At 40.0% G+C, this 16,399-nt stretch overlaps 1 long non-coding RNA gene and 1 gene segment (V, D, J or C); one reads left to right on the forward strand and one right to left on the reverse strand.

The window, feature by feature from the left end:
* Nucleotides 1-16,399, reverse strand: part of LOC133067351 (uncharacterized) — a 39,393-nt gene that overhangs the window by 15,468 nt on the left and 7,526 nt on the right. The gene's annotated exons all lie outside the window — the stretch shown is intronic.
* On the forward strand, nt 6,955-9,798 carry LOC133067350 (T cell receptor alpha variable 24-like). The segment is given in 3 exon segments: nt 6,955-7,052; nt 7,218-9,424; nt 9,785-9,798. Coding segments are annotated over 2 exon segments (414 nt in total).

The raw sequence follows: 16,399 nt of genomic DNA on the forward strand, positions 1-16,399 counted from the left end.
TGCTTTCATTGTGGGCTTTTCCTGGTAGCTCTGTGGTATAGAATCTGCTTGCCAAGCAGCAGATGTGGGATCGATCCCTGGGTCAGGTATAGCCCCTGGAGAGGAAATGGCACTCCACTCCAGTATTTTTGCTTGAGAAATTCCATGAACAAAGGAGCCTAATGGACTAGAGTCCATGGGGCCACAGAGTTCGACAGGACTTAGCAACTAAAGGCAACAATAATTTCATTGTACATATGTACCACATGTTTATCCATTCCTCTGTCGATGGACATTTTGTTTTGCTGTAACACAACATTGTAAATCAACTATACTCCAATAAAAAGTTAAAAAACAAATCCTACTTTCAATGGGATGGCAAAATTATTCTGTTGAATAATCATCAATGAATGTCAACTTGTTTGTTCCTCAGCTCAAATCTTTACTAATAACTGCTTTTGCAAAGTCCTCTTTCAGGCTTGAACTGAAGCAGGGTCTCCTGCATTGCAGGCAGATTCTTTACCAACTAAGTTATCGGGGAAGCCCTTTTTTCAGACTCAGTGTAACTTAATTACCAGTGAAAGAAAAATAGACAAAGTAAAGGTTTGTGGTGAATCACACTTTTTTTTCCCATCTGTGCACAGACCACGTTACCTATGAACATGACAAACCCCAGTTTCTGTCTGAAGGAGTCACATAGGAACCAGGTACTATGTAAATGTGCTGCCAGGCACACAAAGACCCTGAACTCTCAGCTTGAGGCAGAACTGAGCACATTTGAGCAGGGGAATCCATGCCTCATGCCGCTCTCCAGTCTGCTCTGGGTGTTCCTTGCCTTCACCTTCTCTGGTGGGGATGCTTCCAAACGTGGGTGTGGTGTTCAGGGTGAAAGGACTGCACACAGGCACGTGGTGCTTCAGAGACTTGGAGGGGAAGGAGGATTGGAGAAAAGCAAGCATCTTAGGGTTTCAGTTTGGTTTTTCTTTTTGGAGACCTAAATGAGTCTAATTCCTACACTATTTTATTCACTGCTCCATCTCTGTTTTCTGATTTTTTTCCACAGGATCTGGTGTGGCCCAGAAAGTTACTCAAGACCAGACAGACATATCCAGTCAAGTTGGGGAGTTAGCCACCATGAACTGTCAGTATGAGACAAGTTGGAGGAGTTATAACATTTTTTGGTATAAGCAGCTTCCCAGTGGAGAGATGATTTACCTTATTAGTCAGAGTTCTTATGGCCCAAATGCAAGGGATGGTCGCTACTCCACAAATTTTCAGAGATCACTTAAAGCCATCACCCTCATTATTTCACCCTTAAAGCTGGAAGACTCTGCAAAGTACTTCTGTGCTCTCTGGGAACTCACAGTGCTTGAAGTGATAGGAAAAGCTGAACAAAAACTCCTGAGCTGGATAAGAGAGAGGACCCCCCTCCCCCACAAACCCGCCCCCTCCCACTCCCGCTGCAGGACGACCGCCAAAATACACACCTGCAGACCCCAGACAAGAAATGGTAGTCCTATGCTTCTTTCATCTGTGGTCTGGATCAGAAGATTTAACACTAAAAGAAAGCTCCTTGCATGTCATTTGGAAGCAGGTGTCCAGGGTAACTTTCTACTGCTGTATTCTCATCTTGAATTTTTGACTTTTAAATCAACCATCCAGAGCATGTGTAAAGTTGTCTAAATTTGAAAACTTGCCCCATAAGAATATAAAATGGGAGTTTCACCTAAAGATCTTCACATCACATATCTGGGTCTGGAAGCTGAAATCATCATGAAAATCATTTCTTTAGTCCTTTCCCCTCAGATTTTGTGTCGGGGCACAATCAGAGAAGGAGAACCACCAATGATGTAGAGTAAGAGATAAGTTATAAGGATTAGAACACAGGCAATAGCTAGAGCTGGTGGAAGAATCCATAAAATCTGTTATATTTGTATTTGGTGTTGAGTTGAATTCACTGTAAGTCAACTAGAGTAACATTTGTGAAGGAAAGTTGGATGTGGACATAAGCATGGAGAAACTGTGACATGTATGGAAATACATGAGGACAATGGAACCCAGAAGACACACTAAAGCTTGTCTTTCTCTAACCTCCTTAGGGCTCACAGTAGTGGGTGACCTTCAGGAGAAGTGGATGTCACTTGCCATCATGCTACATGCATACTTGGTCTAATACAAAGAGAACCTGAGTAAGAGCTCTGATGGGAGGTAGAGGAGTTGTGAGACAATAATAAGTTGAACTATCAGATCAGCAGCAACATTATGTATTGCCATAGTCCCTGGAGCTCTACACCAACCTGTGGAACATAAAAATATGGCTACTTCATCACAAGTATCTTCCAAAACTTACACAAATCTCTTTCATGGCCAAGCCTAACCCAGAACAAAAAAGGGAAGTAAATTCGAGAAAACAGATTTCCAGATAGTTAAGTTGAAACAATACAAAGCTACCATAATACCTTAACTAGTTAACTTCCCTCCTTGTTAACTAGGTATTCATCGGTAACTCCTTGAACAACACAACTTTCTAATAAGGACAACAGGAAAATTACACTTCCTGTTAATATGATGCAATTATTTCTTCAATCAACCAAAGCAACCTCTCTCCCTCAAAGAGAATACCAAGTTCATTTATCCATTTAGGGGTGATGCTTTTTCCTCTGATAGCTGAATCAGAGGATCCACTGAATTCTTTAACTTGCCTACTGAGATGCAAGGAGATAAAAAGTAACTTGTAGTAGCACATTTTATGCTACTGCAGGCAGGAAAACTGGAGATGGAAGTTAAAAATGGTTGATGTATACATAAATATATTCATATAAAATGAAAGTAGTTTCATAACTGTTATATTTTTTGGTACTGCAAATGACCACATGGTTGCAACTGGTATTTATAACTACCTCGTGCATTACCCATTCTATAATCTCTCTGCTCATAGCAAGAATCTCCACTCACTGTTGTACTTAACTTCATATAAAACAAGCTCTTTATTCAGGAACAACTCTATATGGAAAGTAATAAAGATGAATAAGGAATTCTGCAAGTCCACCTCTGTGGTTTTGGCAGAAGTTTGCAAAGCATTGAAGACAAATCCAAGCGTCTATTTTAGTGGGTATTTTACTGAGTATTTTACTAATACTCAGGGGAAATTGACATACTGTATTCTGGGAAACATCATTAATAATGATACCTGACTTATTACAGGCAATAACAGCCACAAAATGTAAGCATTTCTAAAGTTTTTAAAGAAAACAAACACATAAAAGTTTCAAGGGAGCTTCTTATGAGCATGCAAGTATATTTTAAGATTGTTTTTGTTTGTTAAAAATCACTGCAAAGAGAGGGAAAAGTCAAGGTCTGACTGGAAGGCTATATATGCAATACACAGTCCTGAAAAAGGACTCAAATGCAGGACATATTAAAAGCTCATAAATCAATAAGAAGAGAAAATAGGCAATAAGAATAGCAAAATCTTGAAGATCCAAATCAGAAATATTATATCCAATAGGTAGTAAACATGCAATATGACCTTGATTTTACTGTTTTTACAGAAACCAAAATCAAACCTCATCTGTTCCATCCGTGTCCTTTCAGCCTGAGTGTATCAATGTAGCTAGATGTATATGATACCAAAAGGATAAGGAAAAATAATGACTGTCTCCAGGAAAGTAAGTGATTAAGTAAGTGCCCTGGAAGCTTCCATTACTGAACTGATGTGTGGCGGCGGGGGGGAGTAGGTCACAGAAGTGGACTTTGAAGGAAAGGTAGGCTTTAGTAAAAGAAAGTTGATATTTATTGAGCTTACCATAATGTAGTAGGGCACCATGGGATGCATTTCCAGTCCATTATCTAATTTAAGTGTTAAAACCCTATTAGACAGGTTTTATTGTTCCATTTCTTTTAATCTTTGAGAAGTAAAACATAACTTTTTTTCTAACTGTGAAAAGTGTCCGAAAATTTTATTGTCTTCCAGAGTGTACCATCTTAGAGGGTTCCTTAAGAGAAAGTTTGGGTATGGAGAAGCACTTGGATCTAAGACAGGGTGGCTGGATGTCTCAGTGATGGTGACATTATACTAGTTTAAACTGGAAACTAAAGGCAACTAGGAAAGAAGACAGTAAACCTAGGTACAAATTGCCCCAGGATCAGTAGATGAGGAAATCACCCACTATCCCATTAAGTGCTAAATACTTTAGCAAGTTTGTTAGTTGTATAGTGCCTGGAAAAACAAGAGGCTACAGGAAAAGAAGAGATATCACTCCTTAAACACTCCAAGCATATTCCTATATCAAGACCTGTGCCCCTTGCCTTAGCCCTCTCTGCTGTGATGCTATCCCTCAAAACATTAACGTGGGGCACCTCTGAAAACTCAAATGTCACAGCTTCGTGAATGCCTTATCTCAGTCTTACTATTTGCATTCCCAGAGAATCAGGCTCCAGCAGCTGCGCAGCAGGAATGAAAGCTGAAGCACTGCCACCTGGTGTCCTGCTGAATATTCCGTGAGGCGGACACTGGGCACCTTGCTGCCCTCTAGTGGTCATGGGTTAAACTGCGGGCAAACCTAGTCACTGGTATTATGGGGAGAACCCCGTGGACTGAAGAGCCTGAGTGGCTACAGTCCAAATGTTTCAAAGACTGAGAGGCTAAGTATGCATGCACGCTGGTCACAATAGGGGCTTCCACTGTTGAACCAAAATCAGTAAACATCTCATTGAAGGAATCATAAGAGATGAGAAGATTCGGGAGAACAGGCTGGTTTTAATCTTTACCTGTGAGTGAAAGTCACTCAATCGTGTCCGAATCTTTGCGACCCCATGGACTATACAGTCCGTGGAATTCTCTAGGCCAGAGTACTGGAGTGGGTAGGCTTTCCCTTCTTCAGGGTATCTTCCCAATCCAGGGATCGAACCCAGGTCTCCCATATTGCAGGCAGATTCTATACAACCTGAGCCACGAGGGAAGCCCAAAAATACTTGAGTGGATAGCCTATTCCTTCTCCAGCGGATCTTCCAGACCCAGGAATCGAACGGGGGTCTCCTGCATTACAGGTGGATTCTTTACCAACTGAGCTCTCAGGGAAGCCCTGATAATCTTTGCCTACAAGATGTGAAAATGATTGACTTCAAACGACAAATATTGGGTTGGCCAAAAAGTATCTTCATGTTTACCTTTATGTAAAATATCTTACATGGGATGATTTTGGCTGGCAAGTAATAAGCTACCTTGGAAAGGAAGTTCAGAATTATTGCACAAAGTTTTTTTTTTTTCTTCTTCTTCTGGTACGTAAAATCGTTTCTACTGCTCTGTCCTTTCTTGTAGTATAGTATACAAGTATTCTGAGAATGGGAGCAAGACTCAAAAATGGGGAAAAAACTAAGCGATCATAGCAAACATTGCTTGGTGTACTCATTCCAACAACAACATCTCAATCTCTCAATATAACACCCTAGTGAACTGATTTTCCCTGAATAGTAAGAACATGATAGACCATGGAAACTTATGAAAATACATGAAATCTACCATTTAAACTGCCAATTACACCTCAAAACATATTAAACTCTATCTTGTGGATAGACTTCTTTGCAATTTGAGAGTTTGGCCCCCAAATCCTCAACGTTTTGTGCATTGCTTGTAACTGACTGAGTGCCTATACTAGGGAAAGTGTTGTGTGAGGTGATTTTCAGGTGTGTTCTCACTCAATTCTTATCCTAACCCTTCAAGGTTGGGTCCATGCTACTTTAGGGAGGTAATGTAACAGTGCTTGGGATGGAAGACTTGGATTATGTTTCTAGACCTATCACTCACTAGTTGAGTGATCTTGGGAGTATCACTTAATTATTTTTATGCTTCAGTTTCCACATATCTGCAATGTGGATATTGATAGAATCTACCATGCAAGGTTCTTAGGAGAAGTGAATGAGATGATGAATGCCAATGTGAGCCCAGTGCCCAGCAGAAGGATATTGACTATTCACAGAAATGGACATTGAACATGAGAGAGGTTCAATGCAGAGTAAGTGTCAGAGTGCAGCCCTCCCTCCGTAACTTACTTAGAGCAGATGCCTTCCTCATCCCAAGAGTAACTCTCTGTCTTAATATAGTATTGTATTGTCTTTAAAATGCTTATCCAGTGCAGTGGGTGCTGTGCTGGTTTGATTCTTGATCAGGGAGCTAAGATTTCACACACTTTGTCCCCCCCAAAGAAAACATTAAAAAATCCAGAAGCAATATTGTAACAAATTCAATAAAGTCTTAAAAAATGATTGACATCAAGAAAATTCTTTTTTAAAAAAGAAAGAAAATCAACAAGTAGACTCCTATTATTTTTAAAACATATAAACTCTGACATTTAAAACATTTACAGAATATCACAAATGTAGGGGCATGACAGATTCCAAACACCATATGCTCCGTACCAGATAGATAAGTGTTCTAATTCTTACTATGCCACTTATCTGATATTTCACCTTGAGTTAATCACCCAAACTCTTTGAGCTTCAGTTTTTGTTATTTGTAAATTAGGAATAATAGTAACTCTATTGTGTGACTTTCATATTAGAATAATGTACTTGAAGCTAAACAAAGTTCAGCACATTATGTGGGTGAACATTTCTATTTGGGGAATTTGAAAATTTTAAAATTTTTGTTTAAAATACATATAAAGATTCTTAACCAAAGTGGGATGCATGTCACATATTACCATCCCACTCTCTCAATTTGAATAGTAGCAGTCCATGATTAAGTAGCCCACTTCTGAAAGGTTGTCGGTTCTCTTTGTGTAGTGAGCTCATCTCAATGTTTGTGAAGTTGGTCTCAAGAAAGCAGTGTTTGATCTCTCATTGTGAACAACAGGAAACTGATTCTAGGGCAGAAATGGTTGGTGTTTCTAGCACATGTATGTGGTCTTGTCTCTGATTGGTTGGGCAACCAGGTACAGAAACCTATTTTCTGAAGCAGAATGTTTCACAGATCTAGGCTGCAGAACGTTCCTCTACTGAGGATACTTGAGCAGGATAAATGGAGAGGAACACCTTGACAACCTCATGGCTGATCCTGTGGCTTCATCTTGGCCGTAAGTCCTGAGGCTGCTGAAGACATTCTGAACAGTCTGGGGTGGTGATGGAGAAGGAGGGAGATGCAGTCAGGCACCTCAAGATTCTAATATTTGGGAATGTGTGAAGGCAACGAACACTGTAGAGAAATCAGTTTCTATGTGTGACCTTGTCTTTCTGAACAGGAGTGAGCAGCCTCTTGACTGTGGAACAGCGTCCTGCCTCGCTGGGGGTTCAGGAAGGAGAGAGCGCCAATTTCACCTGCAGTTTCCCTTCCAGCTCTTTCTATGCCTTACACTGGTACAGATGGGAACCTGCAAAGGGCCCCAAGAACCTGTTTGTAGTGAGTGTAAATGGGGATGAAAAGAAGCGAGGACGAGTGAGAGTCACTCTGAACACTAAGGAGGGCGACAGCTCCATGTACATTGGAGGATCCCAGCCTGAAGACTCAGCCACATACCTCTGCGCCTCCACACAGTGCCCCTCAGCCCCCTGCAGCCCTCACCCAAACCCGGGCCTGCTGCTGCTCTGGGACCAGCGCTGAGGAAGAGCCACTGTCGGGAGGGAAAGGGAAATTCAATGAATGACAGTGTTTGCAGTAATCAGGGGGAAATGCAGACACAGATAAACAGGCATTCCAGTCACTGTACCTCCCTCAACCAACTGGACTGTTCCTAAACATCACTAATCTCCACTACCACCACTATACTGGCCATATCATTGATTCCAATCCTAGCCTCCTCTTTTCCTGTGATTCCAAGTAAACTAGACAGTTTTCAAACCTATCTGAAATAATATGGTTATACCTGGGTAATAGTTACCCTTCACTATTGCTATATCCTAAGAGCTAGTCTTTATGGTATTTCTTTATGTGCATGAATGTAATATGGGGATACGCTGTGTCACACATTTGGCATGAAAGTCTGCATGTTTTATACCAGAGCAGTCAATTCTGTCTCATTTAACTCATTGGAGATTTTGATTTTGCTTTAGTTCAAACTTCCCACTACATGGACATTTGTATGTCATTTCTTTACTATGTGGCTGTTTGCATTTTAAAAAATCGCTTTGATATCTGGAAGAAGTATTGATAGGGGAAATTCACTACTAAAATTGGTCTTTCCCCCAGTTTATATTGTAACTGTGATAATGAATAAGTAACTGAACTCCAGGATCTGAGTTTCTTACTTAGTAATTTCCAGGTATATGAAGCTGATCAATCATCTGGTTCTGTGCTCATTTTGCAGATTCCCAAATAGCCCACCAGTTTAATATCATATTGGGCTTCTCTGATGGCTCAGACAGTAAAGAATCTGCCCACAATGCAGGAGAGCCGTGTTCGATCCCTGGGTCAGGAAGATCCTCTGGTGGAGGGAATGGTTACCCATTCCAACATTCTTGCCTGGATAGTTCTGTGGGCAGAGGAGCCTGGTGGGCTGTGGTCCATGGGGTCACAAAGAGCTGGACGTGACTGAGTGACTAGCACTCTCACTTAATGCCGCGTTGGTGCTTTGCTGCTGCTTAGTCACTTCAGGTGTGTGTGACTCTGTGCGACGCTATGGACTGCAGCCTTCCAGGCTCCTCTGGCACAGGCTGCTAGTTCTGGGGTCTTTCTGGGGTTTGTCAGCATGAATTAATTTGCTTCTGGGCTCTTCATCTTATAGCTTGTGTTTTCAGGTTTATCCCCACCATACACATTAGTAATTAAAATCCAGCCTCTGTCCAGCCTCCTGAAGTATGGTGCTATTGTGCTCGCTCTCTTTCATAAATGTATATTTTAAAAAATGTACTACTGTCACTATGTTTAGGAAAGATAATATATATTATAAAAACCATACTGGTTTGCATACAAATCCCTCAGACCGAAACTATTTAAGAGACATTCATGTGAAAGATTTCTTTCTCAAAGGTCATTCACAAGGCAGCAATGAATCTATTTGTCCATCAGATTGCAAAGGGTTGAATCCGTTTTGTGATATGAATGTGCATAGAACTGGAAGGTAGAGCACAGAAGTGAGTGAGGTGAACCTGTAGTTCATTGTACAGTAGTGTTGATGGAATAAAACAACATGCCAAAAAAGAGCTGCTGGTCAACTTCCCAAACTGGGTCTTCAACATGATTGGCATAAAGATCAATGGAAGAAATTTCTAATACTATCAGTGAAGACCCTGAGTTTTAGCTGACTCTGAGTTGGTAGAAACAAAAAGCACACAGAAAAAGCAAGGACACAATCTGTCTATACTGTGTGTTGCTAAAACACAGTGCTTCATGTATTTTTCATACCAAAGAACACATAGAAATTGATTACATTTGTACAGCCCTTCAATATAGAATGCTGCTTGAAACTGACCTGTGATTCCACATTCCCTGGGTTCTTCCTCACCTTAGGAGGTAAGGAGATAAAGCACTTTCCACCCAGGTAATCAATTCCTGGGATGCAGTGGCACATAATCTGGAAAATCTACTCTTATAAACATGGGGAAAAAGTAAACCCGGAAATGAGATTTCTTCAAAAATACCTGTGTTTTTATGAAAGTCATATGTAACCAAGCAAACATGCACCAAACTTTTCAGTTTCTTTGGGTTCTCAAATGGATTTGAAATTGAAAATATTCTGTTGTGTTAGTTATAGAGATACAGATCTGACCTCTTAAATAGCCCCTCATTTTTTAAAGTCATATGGAGTGAGAATGAGTGAAATATAAAAATCAAATTGAACAAGGAAAGCTCACATCTCCCTGTTTATTGTAGGACTCCAACATGAGCAACAACCACCTGCTCTTGTTCTGTGGGGCCCAAGGTGCTCATCACACCTGAGCATCACCAGCTAATCTTCTGTGCTAAGGCAGGAGCACTCAGACCACACGTGAAGAAGTTTGGTGAAACAGACAGATGTTTCAGGTCCAGCTCTTTGAGACAATCAGAAATCAGAGCGAGGAAAGACACCTTTCATTCTTGCTAATATCTTACAAGTCTTCAACAGGATTCTCTTCACGGGCGTAGTGTCATTGTGTTTTGCTGCACAACAAACCACCTCAAAACTCACTGTTTAATTATCTCATGACACCTCTGCTCCATGCGGTGAAAGGGGGCTCAACTGCACTAGAATCCCTCAGTTTACTCACTTAATTAGTCGGGTTGACTGGAAGCTGAGGCTCACCTGCACCTGAAACCTCAGAGGCCCGGACTCATCTCTTCTTCAGACGTTCTCAGGAGTGACCATGGCCCATACATGTGATCTCTCTTTGTGGCCCTGAGAGAAGCTGGGCATCTTACATTGTGCCTCGGGGCTTCCAAAATCACAGAAATGTCTACTGCCAAAGAGTCGCCCCCTTTCGCCTCAGAACTGGCATGATGTTAATTCTGCTCGTCTGTTTACTCCAGCAAGTCACGCAGCGAGCCTGGACTCAGTGCGCACGGGGGCTACACAAGGTCCCAGGTATCGGGAAGCAAGGATCACTGGAGGCAACTTTGGCCACCAGTTTCCACGTGAGCTGATAGAATAAATACATTCCTTGTGGCAAACTGGCGCCAGAATGCTAATGAAGCACATAGGCCTTAATAATCATCAAGGTCAAGTCAGTTTACTTCTCAAATAACACCCACATCCATTTCCTCATCTCTATACTCCTTGCAACTGCCCTAATCTAAGCATTTAGCACCTCTCACTTGGATAACTGCAAAGGCCTCTTCACTCTCTTCCTGCCTTTACTCTCAACTCTTTGAATCTGACTTTTACATGACCACAGAGTTTATACATATATATATATATACATATATAGATAAACTATACATATATTAGAGAAGGAAATAGCAACCCACTAGAGTATTCTTGCTTGGGAAATCCCATGGACAGAGGAGCCTGGCGTGCTGCAGTTCACGGGGTCACAAAGAATTAGACACAGCTTAGCGATTGAACAACAATAACAATAACAACAATAATAACAACAGTAACATGAAATTAGCTCACTTCATGCTCATCTTTGGATAATGAGGAACCATTAGAAATTGTAAAGATCAAATTTTATATTAAGAATTACAAGGCAATGTACAATTTTTCCCTGAGTTACTTTTGGTTTTCTCATTCACCCTTTTCTGCCACATCAGCCACTTTAAAATAAAACCATTTATGCTGGTATTAAGCTCTTTCTTTAATCTGAACCTTTGCGGATGCTGTCCTCTTTGGTCAGAATGGTTTTTCCCAAGTACTTGTTCAAAACACATATATGTACTCAACCTTTACAGTCCAGTTCAAGCAACATTATTTCTTATGTGAAGTCTTAGAGGATAATATTGCTAACTTTTAATTATAATATTCTTAGATCTCATCCCCTCTTAGGATGGTTTGAAAGGAATATTTGCTACTGAGGGCCATCTTATATTTATATTCATTCAAACTGTTTCCTACGAGGCATGAAGAGATTCCTTTTAGTCCACAAACCAAAGCACAGTCAGGTTCCCTTTTTTTCATTTAGCAAATATCTCCTTCACAGCACAAGCCCCGGAGATAGGCTGCAGCAAATACGATGCTGTGAGTTGGGAAAGCACGGCCTTCTCCTGGGGGTGACTGGTCTGTCTTGGTTTACATCCTTCTGTGTAAACTGCGGCAGGGCTCCTGATCTGCATGAAGACCAGGGAACTTTTAAAGCATCCCCAAGTGCTGCTCCAGACCCCTTGCTCTTTTAGGGTGGAGGTGGAGCCTTTAGCAACATAGCATTGCTAGATTTGTCTTCATTTGGAGGTTCAAATCCAACATGCCTGAAAAGGAACAGTTATCCCAATGAAGTGCATTTCAAAGAACTTTGTAAACTCATGGGATTTTTCTTTTCCATTGCATCCTAAACCTGCTACTCTTTCTGTTTCTACACATAAAGTAATTCAGATTCACATTTACTTTTGACTTTAAAGAAGTTTTGAGATGTCTACCATTTATATAACTGCATGGCAACACTTCAAAGACATTAAGGACCCTATAGTGGGTTGGAGGGCGGGCCCCGAAGGATACATTCACATCCTAACCCATGGAAACTGTGAATGTGAACTTATTTAACAAAGCAACTCTTCAAATGGAATTAAGAAAAGGGTGTCAAAATCCAAGCATACTGGATTATCTTGGTGGGGCCTCAATCCAGCGACGTGTCCTTTTAAGAGACACACAGGTGAGAAGGCCTCGTGAAGTCTTCTCGGTGGAGGAAGAGGCTGGAGGTGTACAGTCACTAGCAAAGGAGCACCTGAAGCCACCAGAGGCCAGAAGAGGCAGGAAAGAGTCTCTCCTGGACCATCTGGAAGGAGTGTGTTCCTGCTGACACCTTGTCATCAGACTTCTGACCTCCAGGTTGCAGGGAACAAATTTTTGCTTTTTGGAGCCATCACATTTGTGATAATTTGTAATGGTAGAACAAGGGCTACTGGGGCTAACACAGTTTTCCATAGGTAACATTTCTAAATAGCTACAAGCAACTCCTGAATGTTTACATTCTTGGAAGGACATTTTTAAATTACTTTAAAGAGGAATTAACTAAATTACTCTTTGAGACATTTGCATTCAAATTCTCACATAAGTAAATGTACACATTTATTTATCATTGAAATGTTTGAGTAACCACTATTTACCAGGTATTACTGGATCAGAAATTTTTGATCCAGTCACAGAGGGGCAGCATCTGCAAATATAGACCCTGGGGAAGATGGGTGGGTAACATGGTGGTAAGTGATGGGCTGTCTCAAACTGCAGTCATTCCTTTCTTTTTTATTTCCCAAAGGCAGTATAGACCAGGTTTCTATAGGTCTGGAAGAAGCTGATACAAGGGAAACCCTTTCAGGAGCAGGCAGATTCAGCAACTCTTTCTGAAGAGGAAGAAAAGGGAGATGCTACTGTTAGCACCAGTGTTGATCTTAAGGATGCCAGTATCACATGAGTTTGGGGTTTCCCTGATTGCTCCTTGAAAATTCAGCACAGAGGAATCTTATCTGCAGGCAACTGTAGGAGGGGGACTTTCTGACTGAGAGAAGGATGTTGAGAAGAAAATGAAAACTAAAAAGTGGGAGATAGAGTTGGGGAGAGAGACATGGAAAGAAGGAGAAAATACACAAGAAGAATGAGAGAGACCATGACAGCTGAGAGAATAAACATCTAATCAGACTTTCTCTGTTACTTCTCACTGCTTTTCTGAACAGAAATGAATGGACAACAGATAAAGCATTTTCCTGAATTCTTGCTCCTGCAAGAAGGAGAGAACTTCACCACATACTGCAATTCCTCAAGCACATTTTACAGTTTACAGGGGTATAAGCAGAGGCCTGGGGGCAGTCCTGTCCTCTTGATGATATTAGCTAAGGGTGGAGAAGTGAAGACGCAGCAGAGATGGACAGATCGGTGTGGAGAGTCCAGACAGCACAGCTCCCTGCACCTCGCCGCTGCCCAGCTCTCAGACGTAGGAACCTACTTCTGGGCAAGGGGACAGTGCTCTGGAAGCACCTGCTGTCTGTCCCCAAACCTCACTGTGGGCTCCGGGGTCGCTCCTCCTCATCTCTCCTCAGAGCAGGGCCCAGAGAAAGCTGAAGTCATGATGTCTATGAAGAAATTGAATTTTTAATAAAAAAAAATCCCCAGACTCAGTGTCACTGAAGAATTCTGTCAAACACTGAAGAGGAATTAGCATGAATTATACACAATTTCTTGCAGACAATAGAAAGAAAATAATTCTTCACTCATTTTATGAGGCTAATATTACCCTGATGCCAAAATCAGACAAATACAATAAAGAACTGAAAACTACAGGGAAATATCTTTTATCTAGAAGATAGACACAAATTTCTTAAAATATTTTAGCAAGTAAAATTCATTGATATGTAAAATGAATAATACACCAAGCACAAATGTAATTTCTTTCAAGGGTGCAAGACACTTTAATATTGAAAATTAATGGATAGAATTCACCATATTAGCAGGGTAGAGAAGAAGAACCATATCATCATATTAATCTAGTCAGAAAAAAAAGATTTGCAAAAATTCAGTAGTCAATTATGATGAAAACTCTGAGAATCACAAGAATAGTGGGGAATTTCCTCAATAGTTAATGTTATTCTTACTAGTAAAAGACTATAATTTTTTTAAGAAAGAGAAAAAAGCCAGAGTGTCCATTCTTGTCACTCTTTCGGTACAGTGCTAGATGTTGGAGCAAGTGCAATAAAGAAAGTAGATGTAATGATCTTATAGAGTTGAAATAAGAAGTAAAACTGTCACTATTTGCTGGTAACATGATTATCTATGTAGAAAATACAAAGACTATACCCCTAAATTTATATTAAGAAAATCCAAATTAAAACTACAAAGAGACACCACTTCACATATATCATAAGGGCTAAAATTAAAAATACTGACAATACCAAGTTCTGGCAAGGATGCAGAGAAGTTGGATCACTCATGTTTTGCTGGTGGGTGAATGGCCCAGTCATTCTAGAAAATAGTCCAAGAATTTCAAATACATTTAAATATTCACTTGCAGAATTCTTAATACTTGAAATCAACCAGTGATCTTCACTGAATGAACAGATAAATATCCTGTAGTGCATTCACACAATGAAATACTATTTATACATCTTTCTCAACTTCAAGAGGGTTATTTTGCAATAAATCATTTTAAGTTGAAACAATAGGAAGTCAAAAGTTCGTTTAATACGGGAAGGAGATCTATAAAAGAGTGGAGATAAATATATACATTAAAACTGATTCACTCTGCAGCACTGCAGAAACTAACATTGTAAAGCAACTATACTCCAATAAAAGTAAATTAAAATAAAAAAAAAGAAAATCCATCTAATATATTTAAGCTAGGCTTCCCTTAAATGTGGCCAATACTTGCATTAGTCTACAGTTGGGAAAAAAATCATCTCACACAGTCTATTTTATACTAAAATGATGAAAATCTTATGTAATGTATTGAATACTGTACTGAAAGTGAAAATCAGGATGGTTATACGGGTGTGAAATGGCTGTAAATGTGTTAGTTGTTAAACTCATGATTTTGAGGCTGGCCAGGAGCTCAGCTCACTCTTGCTGCCCAGAATCACCAGGAAACATAATACTGCATGTTGCTAGCCCAGGAAAATATAAAATTTCAATATTCCAAGTATGGTTTCTACTGAAAGCATACCACTTTCTCACTACTGTAAAGTCAAAAATTCTAAATTGAATTATCATAAGTTGGGGATAGTCTGCAGTGACTAAAAGGAACAGACTATTGATATATGCAGTAGTCTAGATAGATCTCAGGATGTTATGCTGAGTAAAAAAGTCAATCTCAGAGGCTACATGGTATATGATTATACTTATAGGATTATTATGACTGTATATGTAGTGTGATTCTGCTTATACAACATTCTCAACAGGACAAAATACAGAGATGAAAGGAGATCAGTAGTGACCTGGATTGTAAAGAATTGCAGGCCTCGGGAGGGTGTGCAAAGAGGGTTTCTTTAGAGAGATGGAACAATTCTATGTCATGATTTTAATGGTGGTAACAAGAGCCTATACATGTGATAAAGTTTCACAGAGCTATGCATCAAAACCAGAGTGCATATAAAACTGAGGTATCAGATTGTGATCTGTATTTTAATAAAATTTTAGCAATATCAACTTCCTGGTATGTATATGTAATTATTATATTAGCATATATATTTTAGAATATCAGGCTGCTCTTCAGGCTGCTGCAATCCTTTGTGGTCTCTTCTGCTTAGTTACAAATAAATGGAAACCAGAACATCGGCAGATTTCAGGGATTTTCAAGGGTTGTGGAGGTGGGGATGGTCTGCAAAGTAAGTTCTTCAGGGTGATGGAATGATTCTGTATCTTAATTTTAGTGGTAGTAACAAGAACCTACAAATGGGATAAATTTCACAGCTATGCATAAAAAGGTGGATATAAAATCATGTGATATGTATAATAAAATGATACATATAATATAATGATACATATAGTATATGTATTATCGTTCTTCTCCCCAGACTTCTCTGGGCATTTGTGGTCTCCCCTGCTTCCTTGTAAATAATTAGAAACCAGGACATCAGCTGCCTGTCACTCAGAGTTCAAATGGGACAGAAGAGTAGATGGTTCAACTACATATAAACTCTCCTCCCTGCATCACTCATTAATGAGTTCTTTTGACCTTAAATTTTAAGAACTGGCACTGATTTGGAGACTGTGTCTATACTTCCTTTTCTATTTGCTTATTTGCTTTTGGTTCTTTTAAATTAATTCATCTATTAAGATGACGAAACTAAGTGGAAGATTGAGAGATATATACTTCATTATCTTGCACAGTATACAAAACTTCAATCATCAGCTTCGGTGGTACTGACATATAC

The sequence above is a fragment of the Dama dama genome, chromosome 12 (genome assembly GCF_033118175.1).
Source record: "Dama dama isolate Ldn47 chromosome 12, ASM3311817v1, whole genome shotgun sequence".
Lineage (NCBI taxonomy): Eukaryota > Metazoa > Chordata > Mammalia > Artiodactyla > Cervidae > Dama > Dama dama.